At 49.2% G+C, this 25,082-nt stretch overlaps 1 protein-coding gene across 1 annotated transcript in view; it reads left to right on the top strand.

The window, feature by feature from the left end:
• The window catches only part of TTC17 (tetratricopeptide repeat domain 17), a 458,242-nt gene that overhangs the window by 383,640 nt on the left and 49,520 nt on the right, over positions 1-25,082 (top strand). The window contains exons 19-23 of the mRNA XM_085643464.1: positions 1,481-1,646; positions 6,331-6,451; positions 12,660-12,819; positions 17,402-17,485; positions 17,575-17,694. Coding sequence (XP_085499590.1) covers positions 1,481-1,646; positions 6,331-6,451; positions 12,660-12,819; positions 17,402-17,485; positions 17,575-17,694 — 651 coding nt within the window. The remainder of the gene's footprint in view (positions 1-1,480; positions 1,647-6,330; positions 6,452-12,659; positions 12,820-17,401; positions 17,486-17,574; positions 17,695-25,082) is intronic.

Raw genomic sequence — 25,082 nt, 5'->3', positions numbered from 1 at the left:
GGACAATATCGCCCTGCTCTTGTAGGTCCCCAATTACTCTAATACCATACTGTGACCACCTCCACATAACCGAATCATGGAATACGTCAGATGATAGAGCAAACAAATCTAAAGGTGTGTACCACGTAATACAAGGAATAGATAGTTGCTTCCTGAGCCTCTTCCAGACTGCATATGCTGACTGGATAATTTTAAACCAAGTCTTTTTATAGTAACTTGGCTCCAGGATTTGTAGGAGTAACCCTCTCGCTGATTCTCCCAAACACCACTCATAAATAGATGGAGAAAAAGCAGGGTCCAAAACCGCAATCTTCCCACAAACCAAAACACCCATAAATTGGAGTAACGTAGCACAGTAATATAAATAAAAGTTTGGAAGAGCCAGACCTCCCCGCTCTACCGGCAGATATAGCCATTTCATCGCCCTTCTAGAGCGGCGATATCCCCAAAGAAACCGTGAGCACACAGACCAGTCAAGTCCCTGCGCTCCAGCTCCTTGCTTCTTTTTGATAAAGCTCCGTTCACTAGTTCCAAAGCTCTAAAATGACCTCGCTCTGGCACTTTGTAGCAGTGCCAACTTTAATTTGTTCAAACCTCCCTCAAATCACACTTGTTCTGCTGATGTATTTCATTGTCTTTTTCTCCTCTGTACCTCACACAATGTGCTTGCATATAGAAAATAGTGTTTCCATACACAACTGCAACAAAAGTTTCCTGAAATTTCTGGGTGGAGGAGAGCACCACCAACTTGCTCCTTATCGTCTCTCTTACAGCCCCATGAGTGTTAGCTGAATTTTCATTGCAGTCGTGGCCCATCATGCAGTCCTGGACATAATCTGCACTATCCTAAGGCAATTCCTTCTAACACAAGCTGTCTCGAACCATCTCTGCCTGATCATTATTCATATATACAAAATGAGTTGTCTAAAACCACAGTGCCCCTGTTGTGCTGTTTAGTGTCATCAGACCTGAATGGTATGCAGACTGACTTGCAAAAATTGAAATAATTTGATTGGCACAGTTTAAACCTACTGGGTATTCGCTACCTACAAACAGCCATGCTTTTGTGAATACACAAGAATGGAAAGAACTGTAATAAAAACAAATTTAAAAACTTTAGACAGCATGATGGTAGTTTAGTTGTTCCAATTCTATTCCGGAACCTTAAATTAATACCTGCTTCCCTACTTGACAATGTTGTGTTGTCCTGAGAAAATCTATTGGCATCTTGGTTCCTCTGTAAGCCACATATGACCACGTGTACAAAGAGGTAAAGCCATATTATTATTAGACGCTACATATAAATGTACATTTCCTTACTCATAAATGCTCCCAAACATTGCTTTCATGACCGATTACTGTTTTCTGACTGCAGACTGTTTGAAATGTCCTGATGTGTACAGTTTAAAGGAGTGGGATGCACCATTTCCCATATCATTGTTTTCCAGTATTCCTCACTCCGAGCTCTTCTGTTTTTCAGATTACCTTCCAAGTGAAACGTCTCAAGAAACCCAAGACTGACAGCCTAGATGCGCGGGATGCAGCTGGAAGGAGTGGAGAGGACCGGGTTAATGTGGACCTTGAAAACCATTCTTGGACAGCCCTGGAGATCAGTGGGCCAAAGATACCATCGCCAGGACCACATGGTACAGTTAAATAGTGTGGCATTGGGAGTCAGAGTGTCATTCCTCAGATGGGAGTCTAACAAGAGTGTCATACCTCAGATGTGCAGGTGACGAGTAGAGAGGCCAACTGTCTCCAGATTGATGCCAATAGTATGTCCTGTACTATCCTGTGGTGGCCAGTTGGTGCGAAGGAAACACCAGCATTGAAGGTGCGCCTTAAAGTGTTATGATCATTAGTTGGTCGTTTTAGTTTGAGGTAGGAGGAAGTTCCAAAGAAGACAAACCTGAGCAAAAAAAGAAGTAGCTGCTGCTAATTTTATTACATTTTGGAATGCCAAGCAAAGTGGTTAAGGATGCATTTGTAACCAGAATCTACTTGTAAGAGAAGCTTGGGGGTCGGGAGGGTTGGGTAAATATTAATGTGCAGTGCGCTTCGTTAAGTGCTTTGAACTTTGTCCCTGTATTACTGGCTGCCTTAAATAACCCTGTATTAGAGTGACATTTGAGTGTATGCCCTTGGAAAGACAATCTAGATGGTAGTTACCTTCCTTTAGTATCTGTAGTTGACAATCTATTGCCTATTGCACAATTTGGATAGGCAAGGCATATATGAAGCAGAACTAGTGGGTGATAGATTTTTTGGATCTGACTGTGACTGATTCAGCAGGGGCTGCAACTTCGCAGTGACACCAATAGTATTGAGGAACTAGAACATTCATCTTTTAAGACATAGCACTTCCATCAGAAGGAGCACTCTTTACTTAAATGTTTAAGGGAGAAAACATTTCATTTGAGAGCCAACTGTCAAACTTTTATTCATAAATGAGGTGCATTGGTCAGTGGTTGTTAGAAATGGGGGTCTCTAGTTGGCAATGGTATACACCTTTGTTCAAATAGGGACCTTTGCTGCTAGTCAGGGAAAGGGGGATACACTACTAAATAACCCCCTGCTCACCCCCTTGATAGCTTGGCACGAGCAGTCAGGCGTATCTTAGAGGCAGTGTGTAAAGCATTTGTGAACACATACAGTAATACAGTGAAAAACACTACAAATGGACACCACACCTGTTTAGAAAAATAAATATTCTTTACTAGACTTAACACAAGACCAAACGACAAAAATCCACAATACAATAATCAAAAATAAGACTTTAAAATGGTAGAAATAGCTTAGTTTGATGTAGATGGTAAAAACAACACTTTACTCTAAAAGTACCTTGGATGTGTCACGCAAAACGAACAAAAGGGTCGCAGGGAAGGTGATGTCGGTTCCTTTCTTCGGGGGAGGTGATGCGTCGGTTCCTTACTGCAGCGCAGGGGAGGTGATGTGTCAGTTCCTTATTGGAGAGGAGGTGATGCGTCGGTTTCTTTCTGTGATCCGGTGCGATGCAACAATATGGCGCCTCGATGCGACGATCCGGTGCGATGCGATAAAATGGCATCTTTGATGCGATGCCTGTACGCCCGACGGCCGTGCAGCGACATCGGTGATCTTTGGAGCCGCGACAGGCCCTGCGACACGCTTCTCCAGTGATGCGATGGCGACCTCTGCGGCGGCAGCACGCTTCTCTGGTGATGCGACACGTTTCATCTGTGATGCGACGGCGAACAGCTGCTGTGGCGGCATGCTTCTTAAGCGATGCAACTGCTGCGGCGGCGACACGCTTCTCCTCGTTGCGTCACGCTTCCAGCTCCCAGTGACAAACAGTCTCTAGAGGTCCTAAACCGCTGCAGGCACCTCTCTGTAGGTTAGAATTCCCAGCAAGGGAATTCAGGGAGAGCTGGTGGTAAAGTCTTTGTGTCCCTGAAACTTCAGACAGAAGGCAAGCTCAGTTCAAGCCCTTGGAGATCTTCCTTAAGATGTCAAAGCAAACAACAAAGTCCTTTTCTCCTTTCCTTGGCAACAAGTAACCACTGCAGGCCAACCCCAGACAGCAGACAGCAAACAGCGCAGGGGCAGTAATCCTCCTTCAGCTTCTCAGGTTTCTTCTCCTTGGCAAAGGTTCCTCTTGATTTCCCAGAAGTGATGTAAAGTTCTGGGTCCCCCTTTTAATACACACAAATCATTTGTCTCTGAAAGCAGAGTGTGTCTGTACCTAGTCCAAACCAGTTCTGTTCTCCTGGGCGCAGCTTCCTGGCAGGAGGTGGAGACAGCATTGTTTGAGAGCAGACCTGGCCCAGGTAGCAGAAAGGAAATATCGGCCCCTTACTCTCTATTCAATGCAGGCCCTATTCAGCCCAGCCCTGACCCATCAGACTGCTTGAGCCAAGGCTCTCTCCAGCCTCCTGTCACTCACAACCCAGACATGGAATACACAAACCTAGCAGAGGCATGCTGGATGGTTAGTTAAGAAAATACCTACTTTCTAAAAGTGGTATTTTCAAACACAGAATGTAAAAATCACCCTCACTAAAAGATGTATTTGAACATTCTGAGTTCAGGCATACTAAACCCGAATTTCTACCTTGTTCCCTGGGTCAGTAAGGATTATAAGATGTTGTAATCAAACTGCCCATTCTGGCCTATTGCAAGGTAGCCTTGCAATAGTGAAAAACTAAATTGGCTGTAATTCACTATCAGGACATGCCACACACATCACGGCATGTCCTACATTTTACATACAATGCACCATGCCCTCGGGCCTACCTTAGAGATGACTAATATGTAGAAAAGGGAAGGTTAAGGGACTGGCAAGTGGGTGCACTTGCCAAGTCGACATGGCAGTCCCAGACTGCACACAGGCTCTGCAATGGCAGGCCTGAGCCATATTTTACAAGCTGCTTCTGTGGGTGGCACAATCAGTGCTGCAAGCCCACCAGCAGCATTTGATTTACAGGCCCTGGGCACACCTGGTGCACTGTACTAGGGTCTGACAAGTAAATCAAATCATGGAACCACTAATCCATTACATAATTTTACAATAGGGAGCACTTGCACTTTGGCACTGATCAGCAGTGGCAAAGTGCCCAAAGCATCTAGACCAACAAAAACAGATGAGGCAACAGCAACATGTGGAAGGGAGACTCAGGCCAATGGTGCCAAGTCTAACAGTGGTGATATGAAAACATTTGTCCAGTAGGTTATCAGGTTTTACTTTGGTAACTACAGGGGTAGGAGAAGAGGGTATCTATTAGAAAAGTGGAATTATGAGTAGTGCAGATCCTTCTTTTTATTCTCTGTGTAGAAATATTCAGCAATTACCTTTCTTGAGCTGGAATAGACTTAGTTGTAATGTGTGCGATTGAGCCATAGAGTGAAGCTTGTTAATCCACTCTTAAATTTCTTAGGATCACACTGTCTTTATCCTGCCTATTACTTTCCTCCATTCATGTCACATCCCTTTCCTGCCCCTTAAGTGTACTATGTGCGAGTTTGTTAATGGAAGACATTGAGAACATAGGCATGCAAATAAGTCACATTTTTACAAGTTCCCTTAGCTTATGAGAGAGAGATCTATCTTTCCCTTTGTTTCATCCTGTTACTCTACTCCTTGTGCACCTCTGCTTTTCCTCCCCTCACCCGCATTATAGAGAGAAACCACACCAGTATGTCACCTCAGTGAAAGCATATTATTGCCAAAAGCCATAGTAGTGTTAATAACCGTTTTTGGACCTGCTAGTGGATGGGTCAGTAAATTAGACATCTCAAGCACAAAGTGTAGTTTGTTTAAAAAATGTTTTTTGTTTTTTACATGTATGCATTACAGACAGCACCCAGATACCCATAAAGGTGACCGTGTTGTGCTTTACAAATGCTGTTTGATTGAGAGAGACACATTTATTTCTAAAGAGAGTCTTCGGGCTCAGCCATGCAAATCATCCTGCTCCACTGGCGGACTACTCGCATCCCCACATTTACTGGCTGGCTGCAGCGTCTACGGCAGGTCCTGGGGATGAAAAGATCACTCCTACATTAGCTGGGAAGTGTTCCACTTTTGCAGATCTCTGGCAGCCATTTCGCGCCCTACTGGGCTCTGAGTTTAGGGAGCTCACCTGCCCGAGATACCTCCGTCTGTTGTGCCGATCATCTCCCCCCGAGGGGGAATCCCAGGATGCCTCGCGGAAAGAGGAGAAGTAAGCCTGTTTTGAATTGGCTTCTTAGTTGGTGGACGAGGGTCGGGGTGGGGGGTGGTCTTGGGAGGGTAGGATACGTTTTCTTTCTTGGCCATTTGTATATGTGAAACGGCCAGTTCCCTCCACTATCCGCATTTCATTGTTGATTAACCTGACTTGTGTTGGAGAACATATGTGTAGCTCACTGTTGGCCTTTGTTACGAAATGGAAATAAAAAGATTTAAACCTAAAGAGAATCTTCGAGATTCAAAAATACTCTTATTGTGGGATCTTAGTAGACGGCAGATTGAAAAGCATTTGACTGTTAAATGTTATGGAAATTTCTGAGTCTCTAGGCTAAATCTTAAAAACTCCTATATCTGTTTTACAAGAAGAAATGATCAACATAGAGGGCAGAATGCATGCCAGGAGATTGTGTCTGTGTATGTTTGTCTATCCTGTTAGTGCAAAGGAACCTCCAGTTACAGGGTTTGACCTTACCTATCTGTTTAAGGAAGCTTTCTCTACTGTGAGTGTGTTTAAAAAATTGACTGCTGCTAGATTACTGTACTGAATTGACAGTGTGTGATACTAAATTATAGCTCCCTTTAGCTCTGAAGACATGTTCTCCTATTTCTGTCTCGTCCCATAGGAAAGAAGCCTGATTACCGAAGTTTGGGCTGGCCGAGCCCAGGCGAGTGCGCAAAACTCCGCAGAGTGGAGCTGTCCACAGTAGCTAGCACATGGCTTGCGGTGTCTGCCAAAAATATTGAGTGAGTAAATAGCCCCCTTCTTCAGTGTCTGTGTCAGGCACTACAGTTCACACTATGCGTTACCCCATTCCTGTGACTACCACTCATTGAGCCCTGAATGATTTTACTAGAAACCACATCGCCTGAGTATAGATAACATCATTGTGGGGCGTCTGCATGAAAGTAACTCGAAACTGTGCCATTCGTGTGAGACATGCTTTTGTTGCCTTTTTAGTATTGGCAGGTCTGCTTTAGTGTTCATTTTGCAGTGTTATGCCACCAATTGAGCCACATCACTTTTTTCCAATTCAGTTGCTGCCTATTCTGTAAACTAGTGTTTTATTTCCTTGCTTTCTGTGTGTTCTCAAAGTAATTCGAAAAGCAGTTACTCCACAGAATGTATTAGAGTTAACATTGTCGGCCCTTGTGTGGTTGTCCTTATCGAGTGTGCTGCATCTGGTGAACTATAAGATTTTTACTTTGAGATTAAGTCTATCTTTGGTCTATTTGTCTGCAGTTGGTGCTTTCTCTTTTACTACATGTGTAGGAATTGGCTGCAAATTGAGCATGCTTAACCCAGTGTTTGTTGCAACATGCTGGACTTGAGCTGAGGTTCTTCACACTGTATGGCCCATCCCCACCTCATCTCAAAACACCTCTTCCCTAAAATGCACATTATATACTGCGCAACGTCTACAAAACTATCTTTTATTCTCGAAAGTGGGGGCTATGACAGCTCCATTTGTGCTGGAATCCTCTAATACATTAAATTCTTCTTCTTTAAATCAGACTTTCTTTACTTACTTATTAGAAATTGAAAGATTCAGTAGGCATGGAATAAAAGCAACCTGCCAGTAGTGTGTGTCACTGTACCCATCACGTTTGAAGTGCATTTTGTCTGATATTGGAGTTCTTACTTGGAGCCCCAGGATGTCCTCTTTGTCCTACCTTCACACTCTTGGTCGAGGAACTAAATCATTTCTTGCATTGCAAAGAATTAACACGCTTGCTTCATAGTCCTGTTGCGGTTAAAACTGGTGCTGTGCCTCCCGGCTCTCAACATCTTAATTAAAAGCAGAAAATGAATATACCACTGAATTATTTGCATGGTGCCAGGACTGAGTCGTCTGTTTCTTTAGAGTTTATTCCAAAATTCTTGGAAGGGCTGCAAGGTTGTTGATAGCGGGTTTTGCAGTCGTAGTGTTAAATAAACTGCCACAAGGTTCAAGTCTAGCCGGACCCCAATTACAGTTCAGTACTGATTATAACAGAGCCAGCAAGAAAGGCTGTGATGTGCTTGAGAAACCCTATTCTACCTGGCTGGAGTTCACAGTCCGTCACTTCAACTACTACTTTTGTGGGTAAACCATCAGAGATCTTTTGGTAGTGCACCTGAGAAGCATCTTCAGATGCTTGGCATGCTTTAGCCCTTATGGGACTGCCCTCAACTCAGGGAGCACTGTACTAACAAGAGTGCATGAGGTAGTCTGGCCTTCTTTGCAGATGCTGCTCCTCTAAAAATTCCAACTATAGGCTTGAGTGATGCAATTGCTACTGGTTCTAGATCCTGTATTTCCTGATCCCTCAGTCATACCTCTAGTAACTGGGCAAGTGCTTTGGAATAAAATGACAGAGGACAGAAGGTGTCTAAAGTCTGCATTTTGGATGATGTGACCAGTGTCTTGGCCACATAAATCCATAATTAAACAGTTTCTCCTAACGCCTCCTTTGCCTGTCCTAGTACTCCTTTTTTAGATTCTCATGGCTGTCTTCATTCATGCTCTGGTTTCCGTGGATTGGAATTTCGCATCGTACAAGCCTCAATCACCATCTCCTTTGCCTGCATCTGCGTCTCTCATTTGGGAGATCACCGACATGGATGCTAATGAGGAGGAATACTATGTGGCTGGTGTGTATGAGGGTTAGATAAAGGAAACCATCCCCTACCAAGTCCAATGTTGCCCTAAATATCCTCAAAGTGATCGTGTTCCCATGCTGGCACGTTTGCTGAAGCTTTCACATACTGATTGTCTTTCGACTGTAGTCATTCTGAGTGCTCTACTATTTTTTTCCCAAAATAAGTGATTCTTGCACAGAAGATAGCATGGCCTTTTCCTAATCACATCCTCATCCGACAAAGCCAAAGTGTTTCATTGTCCTGACCCTTAGAAGCCATGGAGATGTTATCAGTGCCAGGTTTGAGCAGCTGCGTTGGATTCTCTGGTACTCAGTAAGGGAGAAGAGTGATGAAGGTAATCTTCTCAAGATAAGTTGTTATACTTTACCGGCTTAGATGGCTAAACGTGACCCATCGTAAAGAAATCGGGGCCGACTCTGCTGGTGGCAGAGTAGCTATATCTCTGCCCTTTGTTGAGTGATTCGCTAATCTTTCTTCGGTATCAACCTTCTTTGTTACTTCATATCTTCAGTGAGCATTGCTGCCTTGCCTCTTATAGGAGGCGTACAGTTTGTTGAGCCCAATATTTCCTGGTTTTACACAATCCGTCTCTGAGATCCTCCTAATATTGTGAGTTTTGCCTGTGGGAGTCTTTGTGGATGAGGAATCTGCTGAAAGAAGTATTCATTATAAGCCCAAGGCCTTTTATTTTAGATGGATACTTGTTGTTCCTGTAGATTCTTAACCCTTTGTGTCTGCTCTCTGAAGAAGGTTAATTCCAGCGGCATTTGTCTTTTTTAGATTAAGTTCTAACAGTTGTCCTCATAGGGGGTCCTATTCTGCGAGCGTGGAAATCAGCCCAGACTTCTGTTGCTTTTAAATCATCTAGTGTGTCAGTTCCAGGAAAGACTCTTTGACCGGTCTATGGCAGGAGAAGCTTTTGCACCCACTTGATGTGATTTGCCTGCAGAACATTGGGCAGCCAGTCTGATCCATGTGGAGATGGTGTTCATGGGGCATCAGGTGCCTGCAGAACACTGAGCAGCCAGTCTGGTCCATGTGGAGATGGTATTCATGGGGCATCAGGTGCCTGCAGAACACTGGGCAGCCAGTCTGATCCATGTGGAGATGGTGTTCATGGGGCATCAGGTGCCTGCAGAACATTGGGTAGCCAGTCTGATCCATGTGGAGATGGTGTTCATGGGGCATCAGGTGCCTGTAGAACACTGGGCAGCCAGTCTGATCCATGTGGAGATGGTGTTCATGGGGCATCAGGTGCGGGCATCAGATGCCTGTAGAACACTGGGCAGCCAGTCTGATCCATGTGGAGATGGTGTTCATGGGGCATCAGGTGCCTGCAGAACACTGGGCAGCCAGTCTGATCCATGTGGAGATGGTGTTCATGGGGCATCAGGTGCCTGTAGAACACTGGGCAGCCAGTCTGATCCATGTGGAGATGGTGTTCATGGGGCATCAGGTGCCTGCAGAACACTGGGCAGCCAGTCTGATCCATGTGGAGATGGTGTTCATGGGGCATCAGGTGCCTGTAGAACACTGGGCAGCCAGTCTGATCCATGTGGAGATGGTGTTCATGGGGCATCAGGTGCCTGTAGAACACTGGGCAGCCAGTCTGATCCATGTGGAGATGGTGTTCTTGGGGCATCAGGTGCCTGTAGAACACTGGGCAGCCAGTCTGATCCATGTGGAGATGCTGTTCTTGGGGCATCAGGTGCCTGTAGAACACTGGGCAGCCAGTCTGATCCATGTGGAGATGGTGTTCATGGGGCATCAGGTGCCTGCAGAACATTGGGCAGCCAGTCTGATCCATGTGGAGATGGTGTTCATGGGGCATCAGGTGCGGGCATCAGGTGCCTGTAGAACACTGGGCAGCCAGTCTGATCCATGTAGAGATGGTGTTCATGGGGCATCAGGTGCCTGCAGAACACTGGGCAGCCAGTCTGATCCATGTGGAGATGGTGTTCATGGGGCATCAGGTGCCTGCAGAACATTGGGCAGCCAGTCTGGTCCATGTGGAGATGGTGTTCATGGGGCATCAGGTGCCTGCAGAACATTAGGCAGCCAGTCTGATCCATGTGGAGATGGTGTTCATGGGGCATCAGGTGCCTGCAGAACATTGGGCAGCCAGTCTGATCCATGTGGAGATGGTGTTCATGGGGCATCAGGTGCGGGCATCAGGTGCCTGTAGAACACTGGGCAGCCAGTCTGATCCATGTGGAGATGGTGTTCATGGGGCATCAGGTGCCTGCAGAACACTGGGCAGCCAGTCTGATCCATGTGGAGATGGTGTTCATGGGGCATCAGGTGCCTGTAGAACACTGGGCAGCCAGTCTGATCCATGTGGAGATGGTGTTCATGGGGCATCAGGTGCCTGTAGAACACTGGGCAGCCAGTCTGATCCATGTGGAGATGGTGTTCATGGGGCATCAGGTGCCTGTAGAACACTGGGCAGCCAGTCTGATCCATGTGGAGATGGTGTTCATGGGGCATCAGGTGCCTGCAGAACATTGGACAGCCAGTCTGATCCATGTGGAGATGGTGTTCATGGGGCATCAGGTGCCTGTAGAACACTGGGCAGCCAGTCTGATCCATGTGGAGATGGTGTTCATGGGGCATCAGGTGCCTGTAGAACACTGGGCAGCCAGTCTGATCCATGTGGAGATGGTGTTCATGGGGCATCAGGTGCCTGTAGAACACTGGGCAGCCAGTCTGATCCATGTGGAGATGGTGTTCATGGGGCATCAGGTGCCTGTAGAACACTGGGCAGCCAGTCTGATCCATGTGGAGATGGTGTTCATGGGGCATCAGGTGCCTGCAGAACACTGGGCAGCCAGTCTGGTCCATGTGGAGATGGTGTTCATGGGGCATCAGGTGCCTGCAGAACATTGGGTAGCCAGTCTGATCCATGTGGAGATGGTGTTCATGGGGCATCAGGTGCCTGCAGAACATTGGGCAGCCAGTCTGATCCATGTGGAGATGGTGTTCATGGGGCATCAGGTACCTGTAGAACACTGGGCAGCCAGTCTGATCCATGTGGAGATGGTGTTCATGGGGCATCAGGTGCCTGTAGAACACTGGGCAGCCAGTCTGATCCATGTGGAGATGGTGTTCATGGGGCATCAGGTGCCTGCAGAACATTGGGCAGCCAGTCTGATCCATGTGGAGATGGTGTTCATGGGGCATCAGGTGCCTGCAGAACACTGGGCAGCCAGTCTGGTCCATGTGGAGATGGTGTTCATGGGGCATCAGGTGCCTGCAGAACATTGGGTAGCCAGTCTGATCCATGTGGAGATGGTGTTCATGGGGCATCAGGTGCCTGCAGAACATTGGGCAGCCAGTCTGATCCATGTGGAGATGGTGTTCATGGGGCATCAGGTACCTGTAGAACACTGGGCAGCCAGTCTGATCCATGTGGAGATGGTGTTCATGGGGCATCAGGTACCTGTAGAACACTGGGCAGCCAGTCTGATCCATGTGGAGATGGTGTTCATGGGGCATCAGGTGCCTGCAGAACACTGAGCAGCCAGTCTGATCCATGTGGAGATGGTGTTCATGGGGCATCAGGCTTTCTAGGTGCATATGATCATCTGATAGAGTATAAATCTCCTAAAGAAGCTCTTATTGTGGGAAGCAGGCAGCCCGACACTTCAACACATTTACAGCGTATTTATAGGTACACTCAATAGCTTCTCATAAATATATTTTTTTCATTGAGAAAAAACAAGGTTAAAGTGATGTTCTAGTTGGGAATTGTAATAATATCTTACTATAGTTTTTTTCGTAAACTTAGAAATTCACTGAAAAAGCTAAAGGTACGGTATAATTGGGTGAAAATGTCAGTTAAAACATACCATTTAAAACTAACAAAACCACTGAAATTAACCAGTTCTAGTTATCTCAGTTACTAGAATTTGTGCACTAAAGTAATTAATGATGTAACTTTAGGTAATTAGCAGTACATGGTGAGGGCGCGAGTTATAGTGACTTTAGGGCACGAGTTGTTTTAGGGAACGCAGACCTACTGGCTTTGTCAAAGGGGCGGAACACACAAATATAAACGGTGGGCCTATTTAGGGCAGCACAGCAACATTTACGAAGACGCCCTTTTGACCGTGAGCCCATGTGAGGTGCATGGAGGGGGTGTGCCGGTCAGTCTGCATTTAATTCTATTTGTGTGTCCTTTCCCTTGATCCCTCCAAGTCTTTGCTGCATGGTTATTGCTTGTCGTGATCGCGTGTGTTTTTCAGTCCAGAAGGATTTGTAAGTAATGAAAATACCATCCTAGTCCTTTGTCTTTTTTCTTGGTCTTCACAGCATTACAGAGCACATTGATTTTGGCACACAGCTGCAGGAGCCGGGCGTGGAGCCCCTGTGCAATGGCAACCTTGCAGCCAGCATGCACACACTGGACCACCTCCAAGGTGTCTCCGGCAGGGCGAGTATACACTATACTGGGGAGAGCCAGCTAAAGGAGGTAAGAATTCCGGGACCAAACTGGGCTCTCGCACGTGAGCAAGGCTCTTTTATCGCTACACCTATCTGAACCTCCTGGGCTCATAGGCAAGTGAAAGCGGACTAATGTCTCACCTATTTAGAGCATTGGCAGAAACGCGCTGCTTTAATCCTGCTTGATGCCAAAGCTGGCTTTGCTCCCATCTCACATGATGTTCAGCATCGTTGGCACGTGTTCATGTACCTCATATCCCTCTGTAGCATGGCATAGTGTTCTCCATGACCATGGATCGAAGTCAGCTTATTTTAAAGAGAGTCCCCAGTTTTTACCTAGACTATCCGATATATATTTGTACTTTCCAAATTTGTAGTACGTTGGACCTGCCGTGGATCATGAAGTGTTGTACAAAATACAATTATAAATATATGAAGTCAAATATAGATTAAATGCATATTATTATGTAGCCGTAAGAAAAATGTGACAAACCTCCAAACAGTGACCATCATTTTTGACCAGTGACTGGAGATAAATCATCTTAAGTAACAATGTTTACAAAAGAAAGGGCTTGAAGCTTTTGGTAAAATATGATGCGCATAAATTAGAAGTAGAAGTATTACAAATCTGGAAATGGCTTTTCTTTCAAAATCCAAAAATTGAGCAGAAGGCAAACGCAAACGACCATTCACCAGAGCTCCTTCATCTGGTTCCCATGGTCTTATTTTCAGTAGGACGTTCCATCCCTGGTCTGCTGAATGGGAGATGAAGACAGATGGACACACTGGCTTTGGTTCAGCAGGTTTTGATATCATGAGATTAAAGAAGAAATTACAAGATGGAAACCTCACGGTTCTAAAGTCCTTCCTAGTTTATGTATTTTATATCTTGTGAATAGAACCATTAATGGAGTTGCTACACCCACAAGACTGATGCTTCAAACATTCAAGGGATACGATGCATCAAGTTTATAGCAACTCATTGGAACAGTGATAGTTTCGTTCTGCTCAACCATGTCATGAAACCTAAATAAATTGCTTTATATATCCCAGCATTTATCATGCAGGAATGTGTATTCGCAGTCTGTACTTCATACTTAAGTGATGGTGGTCATAACTTGTGCAAAAATCTAGGCTTCTTGCACATCACAAATAATCTTGAATAAAAGCTTCGATTTTTTGTTGTTGCACTAGGTCCTTGTAATATTCAATGTATACATCATGTTAAGGTTTCTGCAGCCTCACTTTTCATGCCTAGGCAGTGTTTAAAACTATCCTGGGAGAGGCGTGGCGCAGCAGCCGGAGTGCAGGGGCTCGCGGTTCGATCCCCGGCGCCAGCGGCAGCTCAGCAGCATGTGACTCTGGGCAATAGCTCACTGAAGCTCCCCGAGGGGTAATATGTTCGCACTTTACAAATATGGATATTATATTCTATTATCCTGTGGATTTTAGTTGTGGCACAGCTTGGGGATTGGAGCCACCCCTTCATAGGGATGATGCTTGTCGTGCTGAATGGCTTGAAAGGCTCCTGAAAGTGTGCTGGGGTGGCCGGCTAGAGTTCATGATGTCCAAATAGCCTTCGATGCTGTGGACGTTCAGGAGGAATTCAGGAATTGACCCTGTGGCAGTTCTCGTTCAGGTTCTTCTGTTTCCATGGTTTAGCTCTAACTGGCTCTTCAGTTTTCCTTCTTCGCCAATCCTCAGACTTTCTTAACTCTTTCCTAGAAAGTGTAAAGTTTTCAGTGCATGCGTCTAAGCAGACATAACTTCATGCCCACCTACTGTCTGAGCTGACATGCTTTTATTGTTTTCAGTTATAGATGCATATAATCGATGTGTGATTCAAGATAACACGTTTGTCGCTATTTGCTTAGTCTTGATGTATTAGTGTCTGCAAGTTATGCATGTGTTTTAATAAGAGGATGAAACTGAGCGATCACAACTGATAAAACTGAAGTATTTGATTCATAGTCAGAGGGGACTTCGTACCAGGACTATCACTCCAAGATCGCACTGGTTTGCAGCACTGACCGGCCTCAGCCGGCTGCGAGAAGCGGTGGCCTTCAGCCTGGACTGTTCTTTTTTCACCCCTGAACAAGCTGTGATAGAAAACAGCTGACTTGCTAATTCTGAATGAAAACACAGGTAGAAACTCCAATGTAGGCTAGCTATTTACTGCTTTTGCTAAAACTAGCATAGCGCTAAGAAATAGCTTGTGAGTCTCAAACTTTCTCACTGTTTTTTGTGACCATGACATGTATAGTTGAATTCCTTTTTGCATTCTCTGTAATTGCCATTTACATTTTATACACTAGCTTAGGATTTTAAAATAAACTTCTTTCTATACATATCCCGTTCCTTATAGCTATTTTGAGTTGTATTCATTTCTGAAGGATGGTTTGGAGTTCCACTGTGTCCCTGAATTCGTCTTTTGGGACTGGTCGTTATCGGAAACCACTTTGAGCTCAATGGGCTGCGTATGGATTACAGTCAAATTCCGTTTCTGTTATGTATTGGGGCATTGACTTAAGTCTTTGCACTAGGCGGTTAGACATCCGACCCCTACAGCTCTGGGTGAATAGGGCCAGATCGTGTCAGGAAGAAATGCCGCAGAAGAGAGCTGGATAAATACTAGGCAGATCTAGAGTTGGGCAAGACTGGTGGTTACTGTAGGTGGTGACAGGATATCTAGGTATAGCTAAAGAACAAAGGAAAGCAAATAAATACTCGGGGTAAAGGCAAGCTATCTTAGTTTATCGTAAGACCTTTGCACCAATACTTTCGCATCAATGATCGGAGCTTGCGCTTAATAACAGCTATAATGTCCAATCAAACTTTGGATCATAAAGAATTTAATCTATCATTCCCCCGACTAGACAATTCCTGGGGAGCAAGTAAGACGCGAAAGGGATACCCAGCAACCAGAAAAGACTGATTTGAATGGAGACTGCAACAAGCAAGTGCCATTCTTTGGGATGGTGACAGAAAACCAGTGTTGGAAAAATAACCAGGAAACAGGACCTATCAAGACCAGAGCTCAAGAATACTGGGAAATAACCAGCTATCGTCACTCTAGCAATAGACGTTGGCTCAGAAGTCACAGCAGAGAGGACCAATTCCACAGCATAGAAAGTCAAAAGTGCACAATTTGAATCGAACAAAGTTATAGCAAAGGAAACTTGAGGAATTAACTTGGTCACATGGAAAAAAGGAAAATAAATCCTATTGAAGGTCTGTGCCTGTTCCCGCAATACTCTAAATGTAAGTCTGGAACACTGCTATGTCAAGCTCAGGCATTATGTGGTAATATCAGAACAAGGCAAATGTATAGAAAGTGCACACACTGACACCTTTTTATGAGGTATCTGTGCTGCCATAAGTGGCATGCCACTGGATATGCATAGCTGTGAGTAGAGATTCCTGTGTAATAATCTGAAGCTTTTATCTCACAGATTAGGCCTAAAAAGCCAAAATGCATCAGAGGCTGCTGGTGTTGCATTTCGTATTTCTGTGGCTTGGCTAATATGGTTTGGTTTTGCATTTTGGGGCAAGGCCAAGACTAGTTTGTTCTTGTTGGAATAGCGCACAAGGGCTTGAATTGAATGTGATGTGGCCAGATACTGATTGATTCAAACATGTCCATCCATCGTTTGTTTTGCTAAGACAATAGAAAGAAGTGGAAGGCTGCTGCCAACTGTTTGACTACGTTGAGGTCGAGTCCTAGACTGACAAGGGAAGGCAGGATGCTAGGGCTGTAAGGAGGGGCAGTGAAACTGGCAACAATAAGAGGAAACATGAGGTGAAAGAGCTCACGGGTTCAACAGGACATGGTAAAATCAGAAAGCACACTTGGTTTCTTCAGCTTCTGGGCGTTAGCTCAAAACACTTGGGGCTGGAACACAAAGTAGGAACTGATATTCACCCTCATGCAGGGAGAAGGCACATCTTCTCAGCTCACACTCAGCAAGAGAAACTCAGGCAATAAATACTTATTATGGGGCTTGGGTTCTCCACTGCAAAACAAGTACAGTCATCTCAGGACTCCACTAAGAGAGTAAGAAAACCTGAAGTTTAGCATAAACAGGAATGATATGCATGATGACAGGTGCATGCTACCAGGTTCAGAACTAGTTTTCATTGTGTAAATGTTTTCTGAAAATTCCTAGACACAATGCCATCTAATAATTAGGAAACCTCGTTTTGACGCGGTTTCTACTGACATGGAGTGGCTACATTATTTGTTGAATGATGTAGTGTGGGCTGAAGGTAAGAATGCTGAATTCGGATCAAAACATTTGATCATTTTCCACGACCAGGCTAGATATTTATTAAGCAAATGAGAGTGCAGATGTTATGTTTGTTGTTTCTGGATTCTAGGGAGGTTGCTGCGCTTTGAGGATCTGTAATATTTTCCCTTGCTTGCACGATTCTGTGTAGTCTTATTATCTGAACTATACTCTTCGAAGTGTGTTCTGCCGCAGGGAGCATTACGTGTGCTTCATAGAGGCATGTGGGTCTTGGTTGAACCATGCTTCGCTTGTGATTGATAGGGTTTCTCCAACGGGTTGCCCTTTATCAAAGGTTTCATTTTCTTACTCGCCCTTCTGCAGGTTTTACAGAATCTTGGTAAAGACAAGTACCCACCACAATCATTTGAACAAGTGGGAACCCGAATAGCCAAAGTTTTAGAGAAGGTAATATTATTGGACAGCAATATTAAACATTTTTTAACCATCTGGAAACTTCCACTTCGGCCTGATCTTTTATTTTTGATATATTACAGAATCAGACATCTTGGGTATTGTCCAGCATGGCTGCTCTCTACTGGCGGGTAAAAGGTCAAGGAAAGAAAGCCATAGACTGTCTGCGCCACGCCCTGCACTACGCCCCACACAGCATGAAGGTGAGTCGAGCCATACCCAGTGGACCCCACAGAGGAAGTCAGACTGCTGATGTGCCCACTTGAAGGGGAGAAGCCGTACTTTGAAGAGATATGATAGGGTTCTAAAGCCCACAATGCCTTTGCAGTGACATTGGTACAAATGCAATGTCTTCTCTGCAAACGGACTTTGAGTCCGATACAAACGCTATACTGGGGAACTGAGATTTCAAGCAGGTTAAAATGAAAGTTTCCGCACGTTGGATGCCACCTGTCTTTCAATAGAGATTTCAACAGTCTGCAATGGATTTTCTGAGGTTTTCAGGCCTTATAGCTACTGGTTCTTACTTTATTTACCCAGCTAAGGACTAGATTATGCAGTGGGTGTCTTCAGCAGTCACATCTTCGGTTTTCTTTTTCCACCGGTCAATAACATTTATGAACTGCTTATTTCTTTAGGTAATTAACTGTGGTTGTCCAGGTTAATATCTTAATGGATATGAATGGGGACGAGTAAAGAATCAGAGGAGATAGATCCTGACATTCATCCTTGTATCGACTGCAAGCCCTAGACTGGTGTCCATCAGAGAACAGAATCTGTAATTTGTCCTTGGATAACAGGATTGCCTTTGACATTAACTTTTGGGAATAGTCTTAGGGACTATATTAAAATCCTATGGAGCGTGCGCTGACAAAGTCAAACATCAAATCTAATTTTTGAAAAATAAAATCCGGTCCAAGAGGGGGTGATGTGTTCCAAAGTTCCAGGATAGCCACTTAGTTTATACATGATGTCTATTTGAATTCATTTAATGCATTTTTGTCTTCTCACTAGTTTGCTAATCTGTTTCGAATCTTGCCTTTGTGGGCAGTATGTATGTGGTAATTCTTTAGCGTGACCTATTTTGGAGAGCCCAGCTATGGCCTAACTGTGGTATCTAAGATTGTGCCCATAGGGAGATATAAACTGTAGCTTTGTATCATCAAAAATCAAACTGTTGACTGACACTGGTCCTGATTGCTCACTCGGTATTCGCAGAGATACAAAAGTGATTGATTTACCATGTGCTCTTCGTACTCTTATGGATATGCACTTCTTGATTCTCACTTTTGTGGGTACCTTATAGCCCTGGGTGTGATCGGAAACAACTTCAGAGCTTTGTACATGCTCAATGTTACAGTAACACCCTTTCCAATATATTTTTTAACTGCCTGAGGACATGGATCAGGGCCTGCTTGTCTTGTGCTATGCAATTTTCTTATGGGGACTGTGGGAGCCGGCCTCGTGGCGTGGTCCTGTTCCCCCTCGCTAAGCCGCACGAGGTCCCATGCACCTCGGGGCTCCTCCATTTTGGATTGTACGTGACTCTACGTGACCCCGCTCCACCCGGCCTCGGTCCCAGCGAGGCCCGACATCGAGGTGCCAACCCCTGGCCCGGGGGATACCACGTGAACCCTTCCCACTCCCGGCGGAGGGCAGTATCGATGGGACCCCCAACCGTCTTTCCACACCTAGGTGCGATCGCCCCACAGCTCTCTGGGGCCTGGCGCCTCTCCTGCTGGGCGTCGGGCCGCTCACTGCCCGGCCTCTCCGCCCCCCCGGGCGCAAGGGTCCGGACATCAAAGGGCTCCAGTCCTATATCTGGGGCGACCCGGCAACAAGACAACAGTTGTATCCCGGAGTCAAGAGCCCTGCTGATCGGATCGCGGCTGACCCTACGGAGAAAGACTCATCCTGAAACCACACCCTGAGCCCTGCGGACGACGTCACGGCTCCACCGTGCTTAAAGACCTTCACGAACCTTTGGGGCCCTGCTGACGCTGTCGCGGCCCGACCTTGTTGAACGTACCATCAGAGCCCAGCTGACCTCGTCGCGGCTCAACCGAAGCGGACCTACCACCCAAGCCCTGCAGACGCCGTCGCGGCTCTCCACGTCCGAGCTGCTTTGAGACCAGCACGCAAGGTCTGGCGCAGAGCCTCCCCGTACCTGGCTGGTACTGAGACTGACCCGCTACCCTATCCCTCTAAGGACATTGAGACTCTTTTTGGATCACTCGATCCCACTGTAAATATTGAATGTGCTACCTTTGATAAAGAACCAAGATAAGCAACTGATACGGAGTCCTGTGTGGTGGTGTTACTGGGCCTAGTACGATCTCAGGAGAAGGACCTCTCCTAGGAGGCTTCTCAGCGGCGCTCGGCTATAACTTTGCGGTAGGAAGGTGCCCGGAGCAGTCCCCCTGACTCCCCGGTGGTCCTCCCTTCAACATTTGGTGGCCAGCGACGGGATCCGAGCCAGACGCAATCGTACAAGCAAGTAACGCAACCACTACCTAACTAGACGGAGAGAAGGGAACCATGAACGACCAAGAAGCAACCATCGCCGCAACCTTCCAACTGGAAAAGCTGGAAGAATACACCCACAAAGAACTGAAACAATTCTGCAAGGACAAAGGGATCCCAACCACAGGATTGGGCACCATGGAAGAAATGCAGAAAGCCCTGAAAGCCTGGGCAGAATCCGAGACCACTCCACCCCGAGCCGAAGGAACCTCGGCCCGGGGCGGAAACCTGCCACCGACCATAACCCCGACAGATGGGGGACGAAGCATCCTGGAAGCCGGCCTTTCCCACGAGGAGATGCAAGAACGGGAGAGGGCCCGGACACACGAAGTGGACCTCGCCCGACTCCGGCTGGACGGTGAACTCCTGCTGGCAGAGAAGAAACTAGCCTTGGAGCAACTACGGCTGCAGGAGGAAATCGAAGAAAAGAAACGGCAGCGAGAACTAGAAGAGAAACGGCTAACCCTCGAGCACGAGAGGGGCCTCAAGGAACTCGAACTGAAATCCAAAACGGGGGAGACCAGCACCCCCGGGGCCCGGGACGCTCTGCCACTAACCGAGCCGAAGGTTCATATCCCCAAGGATGTTGACAAGGAATATTACAAAAACGACGACATCCAGCAGTGGTTCCGAGCCTACGAGGTAGCCATGACCTCCCATCGGGTACCCCGGAAGGATTGGGGTGCCGGCCTATGGGGGAGGTTCCTCAGCGAGGGCCGGGATACCCTGCTGCAACTCCCCGACGCGGTGATGACCTCATACGACCACATGAAAGAAGCCCTCCTCACACGCTACGGACTATCAGCCGAGATGTACCGGCAGCGCTTCCGGGACTGTAAGAAGCTCCCTGGTACCACATGGGTCGAATACGTGGACTTCTTCAGCCGGGCCTTTGAGGGGTGGATAAAAGGGAGCAAGGTCACCTCGTACAACGAACTGTTCGACCTCATTGTCTGGGAGCACCTCGCCAACAACTGCTTTGTGGAGCTAAGGCAACACCTCCTGGACAGTAAGCTGACTGAGCCCCGGAAGCTCGCCGCCGAAGCCGACCGGTGGGTCAACACCCGGGTCCCCCGGAACCCCGTGGGGGACTACCAACGGAGTACCACGGGACCTCCTCGCCAGCGGGGCGGAGGAGGGGGGTCCCACCGCAGTCGAGACTTCCCGACCGGGCCGCCCAGAAGCCCGACACGAGGCCAAGCCGCCAACCACACGTCCCCGACCATGGTCCGAAGGGGGACCCCCATCGCCAGGTCTGGACCCCGACCAACAGTGACCTGCTTCGGCTGCCAACAGACCGGCCACTATGCGAGCGACCCAGCCTGCCCTGTGAACCGGCGGAGCGGGACCGCTGGGCCCCCTCCCCAACAAATAGCCACCGCAGCCCTGGGGGAAGGAGAGGAAGAGGAGGAAAACCGCGAGGACTGGTCCCCCGAGTGGGAACCAGCTGCCATGTCACTCGTATGCCTGGGCCCCCGAGAAATGGTGCCCCGGGCTGCCATCCCAAGCAACACCCAGAAGTACCAGCAGTGGGTCACCATCAATGGACAACGGGCCGAAGCCCTCCGGGACACTGGGGCCAGTGTGACCGCTGTCCGCTGCCACCTGGTGACCGCCGAACAAATCCTGCCGCATGTCCTATGCCCTGTCCGGACCGCGGACAACACCGAAAGCATGTGCCGGATGGCCAGGATCCCCTTCGAGTGGGGAGGAGTGTCAGGCACCCTCAAAGTAACTGTCCGCGACGACGCCCCCGTGGACTGCCTCCTGGGGAATGACCATGAGAGCTCCCCCTGGGCCCAGGTGGAGCGCCGAGAGCATCTGGGGATGCTAGGGCTGCCCGAGTGGGCCTGCGCCACCACCCGGTCCATGACCGCCCAACCTGCCGCTGCCGCGGCCCCCGACAAGCCTACGGGCCCAGAACTACCACCCTCCTCCGGCACGGAGGAACCTGACGATGAGGCCGTGCCATCCGAACTTCCTCCCGACGAGGCCGCCTCCCTCAGCGAGATCCCCGAGCTGGCCCAGTGGCGCCACGACGGGGGCCCCACCCGCGAACAATTCCAGCAAGAGCAAAAGGCCTGCCCGTCCCTCGAGGGGGCCCGACAGCAAGCGGCCGCCCAGGCCTCGGGGGACCCCACAGGAACCCACTGGATCTATTGGGACAATGACTTATTGTATAGCGAGCAGAAAGTCGCCGAACTGGGAGCCGGCCGGGTGTTGGTGGTTCCCCTCCGATTCCGAGAGTTCCTCCTGAACTTGGCGCATGACGTGCCCCTCGCCGGACACCTCGGGCGAGACAAAACTTACAGCCGCCTAGTGACCCATTTCTATTGGCCCCGAATGCGTAGAGACGTGGACCATCACTGCCGGTCCTGCCAGACCTGCCAGGCTAGCGGAAAGACTGGGGGTCGAGTTAAGGCCCCCCTCCAACCGTTTCCAGCCGTCCACACCCCGTTCGAACGAGTAGGGATAGACATCGTGGGGCCCCTCGACCCCCGGACCGCCCTGGGACACCGCTTCATCCTGGTACTGGTCGACCACGCCACCCGATACCCCGAGGCCATCCCACTCCGCACTGTGACAGCTCCAGTGGTGGGCCGGGCCCTGATGGGCATCTTCTCCAGGGTGGGGTTCCCCCGAGAAGTGGTGAGCGACAGGGGTACGAACTTTATTTCAAAGTACATGAGATCCCTCTGGCAACAATGTGGGGTCACCTACAAATTCACCACCCCTTACCACCCCCAGGGGAACGGACTGGTCGAGCGGTTCAACAGAACCCTGAAGGGAATGATCAAGGGTCTGGAAGAGCCCCTGAGGAGGAGATGGGACGTCCTGCTGCCCTGCCTCCTGTTCGCCTATCGAGAGGTACCACAGAAATCCCTGGGCTTCAGCCCCTTCGAACTGTTGTATGGGCACCCCGTCCGAGGGCCCCTCAGCCTGGTCAAGGAGGGCTGGGAGGCGAACGTCCAAGATGCCCCCCCCCGACGTCTACCGGTACCTCCTAACCCTGCGGAACCAGACCCGGAAGTTCCGGGCCCTGGCAGAAGCCAACCTCGAAGCCAGCCAAGAAGACATGAAACGCTGGTATGACGAAAATGCCTCGGCCATAGAGTTCGAGCCGGGCCAGCAAGTCTGGGTCATGTCACCCGTGGACCCCTGCGCCTTGCAGGACAAGTGGACCGGGCCCTTCAAGGTGGTTGAGAGGAAGAGCCCCGTCACCTACCTGGTCGACATGGAGTCCCCGAGGAACCAGCCGGCTCAAGCCCCACTTTGCCCGAACTGAACTAAGCCTGCTGCTGGCTACCGACGATGGGGGCGAAAGCGACTCCGAGCCCCTACCAGACCTCCTGGGGTCCTCAGGCCAAGACAGCTCCTTGGAGGGCGTCCACCTCTCCGCCACCCTGACCCCAGAGCAGCGCCATGACTGCCGGAAGCTGCTGCAACCCTTCGCTGCCCTCTTCTCTCTCACGCCCGGGGTGACCCCCATGTGCGTCCACGGCGTGGACACCGGGGACAGCCCCCCTGTGCGGCACCGCGCCTACAGAGTACCCGACCGAGTCCGAGCCTGCATACAGACCGAGGTCTCCAAGATGCTCGCCCTCGGAGTCATCGAGCCATCAGACAGCCCGTGGGCCAGCCCGGTGGTCTTGGTGCCGAAGGCCGCTGCCCCCGGCACCCCCCCCCGGAACTCAGATTTTGTGTAGACTACCGGGGCCTGAACGCAGTCACCAAGACCGATGCCCACCCCCTGCCACGGGCAGACGAGCTGATCGGTCGCTTAGGGGCCGCCCGCTACCTAAGCACCTTTGATCTCACCGCTGGGTACTGGCAGATCAAGCTCCCTCCCGGCGCCCAGGAACGATCCGCCTTTTCCACCCCCGATGGGCACTACCACTTTCGGGTGATGCCCTTCGGTATGAAGAACGCCCCAGCGACCTTCCAGAGGCTGGTGAACAAGGTCCTGGCCGGGCTAGAAGCTTTCAGCGCGGCCTACCTCGACGACATTGCCGTCTTCAGCAACCACTGGGCCGCGCACCTAGGACACCTCGGAGAAGTCCTGGCCGCTCTCCAAAGGGCCGGGCTCACAATTAAGGCCAGCAAATGCCAGATCGGTCAAGGATCTGTGACCTATCTGGGCCACCAGGTGGGGAGTGGCCAAGTGGCGCCCCTCCAGTTAAAGGTCGATGCCATCCAGGCGTGGGAGCCCCCCGCAACCCAAACCGCTGTCCGGGCCTTCTTAGGCCTCACAGGCTACTACCGGTGATTTATTAAGGATTATGGCAGCATTGTGGGGCCCCTTACGGAGCTCACTTCCAAGAAGCAGCCCAAGGCGGTGCACTGGACGCCCCGCTGTCAGACCGCTTTTGAAGCCCTCAAGGCGGCCATGTGTGTTGCCCCTGTGCTACAGGCCCCTGACTACAGCAAGGAATTTGTGGTTCAGACTGATGCATCGGAGTACGGGGTCGGGGCTGTCCTCTCCCAGCTGGACGCCGAGGGCCTCGACCGACCGGTGGCCTTTATCAGCCGCCGACTGCTGCCACAGGAACAGAGGTGGAGCACCATCGAGCGGGAAGCCTTCGCTTTGGTATGGGCTCTCAAGAAGCTCCGGCCCTACCTTTTCGGCACCCACTTCAGAGTCCAAACTGACCACCGGCCCTTGCGGTGGCTAATGCAAATGCGGGGCGAGAACACCAAGCTGTTGCGATGGTCCATCTCGCTGCAAGGGATGGACTTCACCGTGGAGCACCGGCCCGGCAACGACCACGCCAATGCTGACGGCCTGACCAGATTCTTCCGCCTCGGCGAGGAGAACCCCCAAGGAGATGGGTGACTCTCCCTGCCTTCAGCTGGGGGGGACGCGTGTGGGAGCCGGCCTCGTGGCGTGGTCCTGTTCCCCCTCGCTAAGCCGCACGAGGTCCCATGCACCTCGGGGCTCCTCTATTTTGGATTGTACGTGACTCTACGTAACCACCTATGTGACCCCGCTCCACCCGGCCTCGGTCCCAGCGAGGCCCGACATCGAGGCGCCAACCCCTGGCCCGGGGGATACCACGTGAACCCTTCC

Source organism: Triturus cristatus, chromosome 3_1 (assembly GCF_964204655.1).
Source record: "Triturus cristatus chromosome 3_1, aTriCri1.1, whole genome shotgun sequence".
Classification (NCBI taxonomy): Eukaryota; Metazoa; Chordata; class Amphibia; order Caudata; family Salamandridae; genus Triturus; species Triturus cristatus.
The sequence above is the reverse complement of the archived record's forward strand: the minus strand, read 5'-3'. Positions and strand labels throughout refer to the sequence as shown.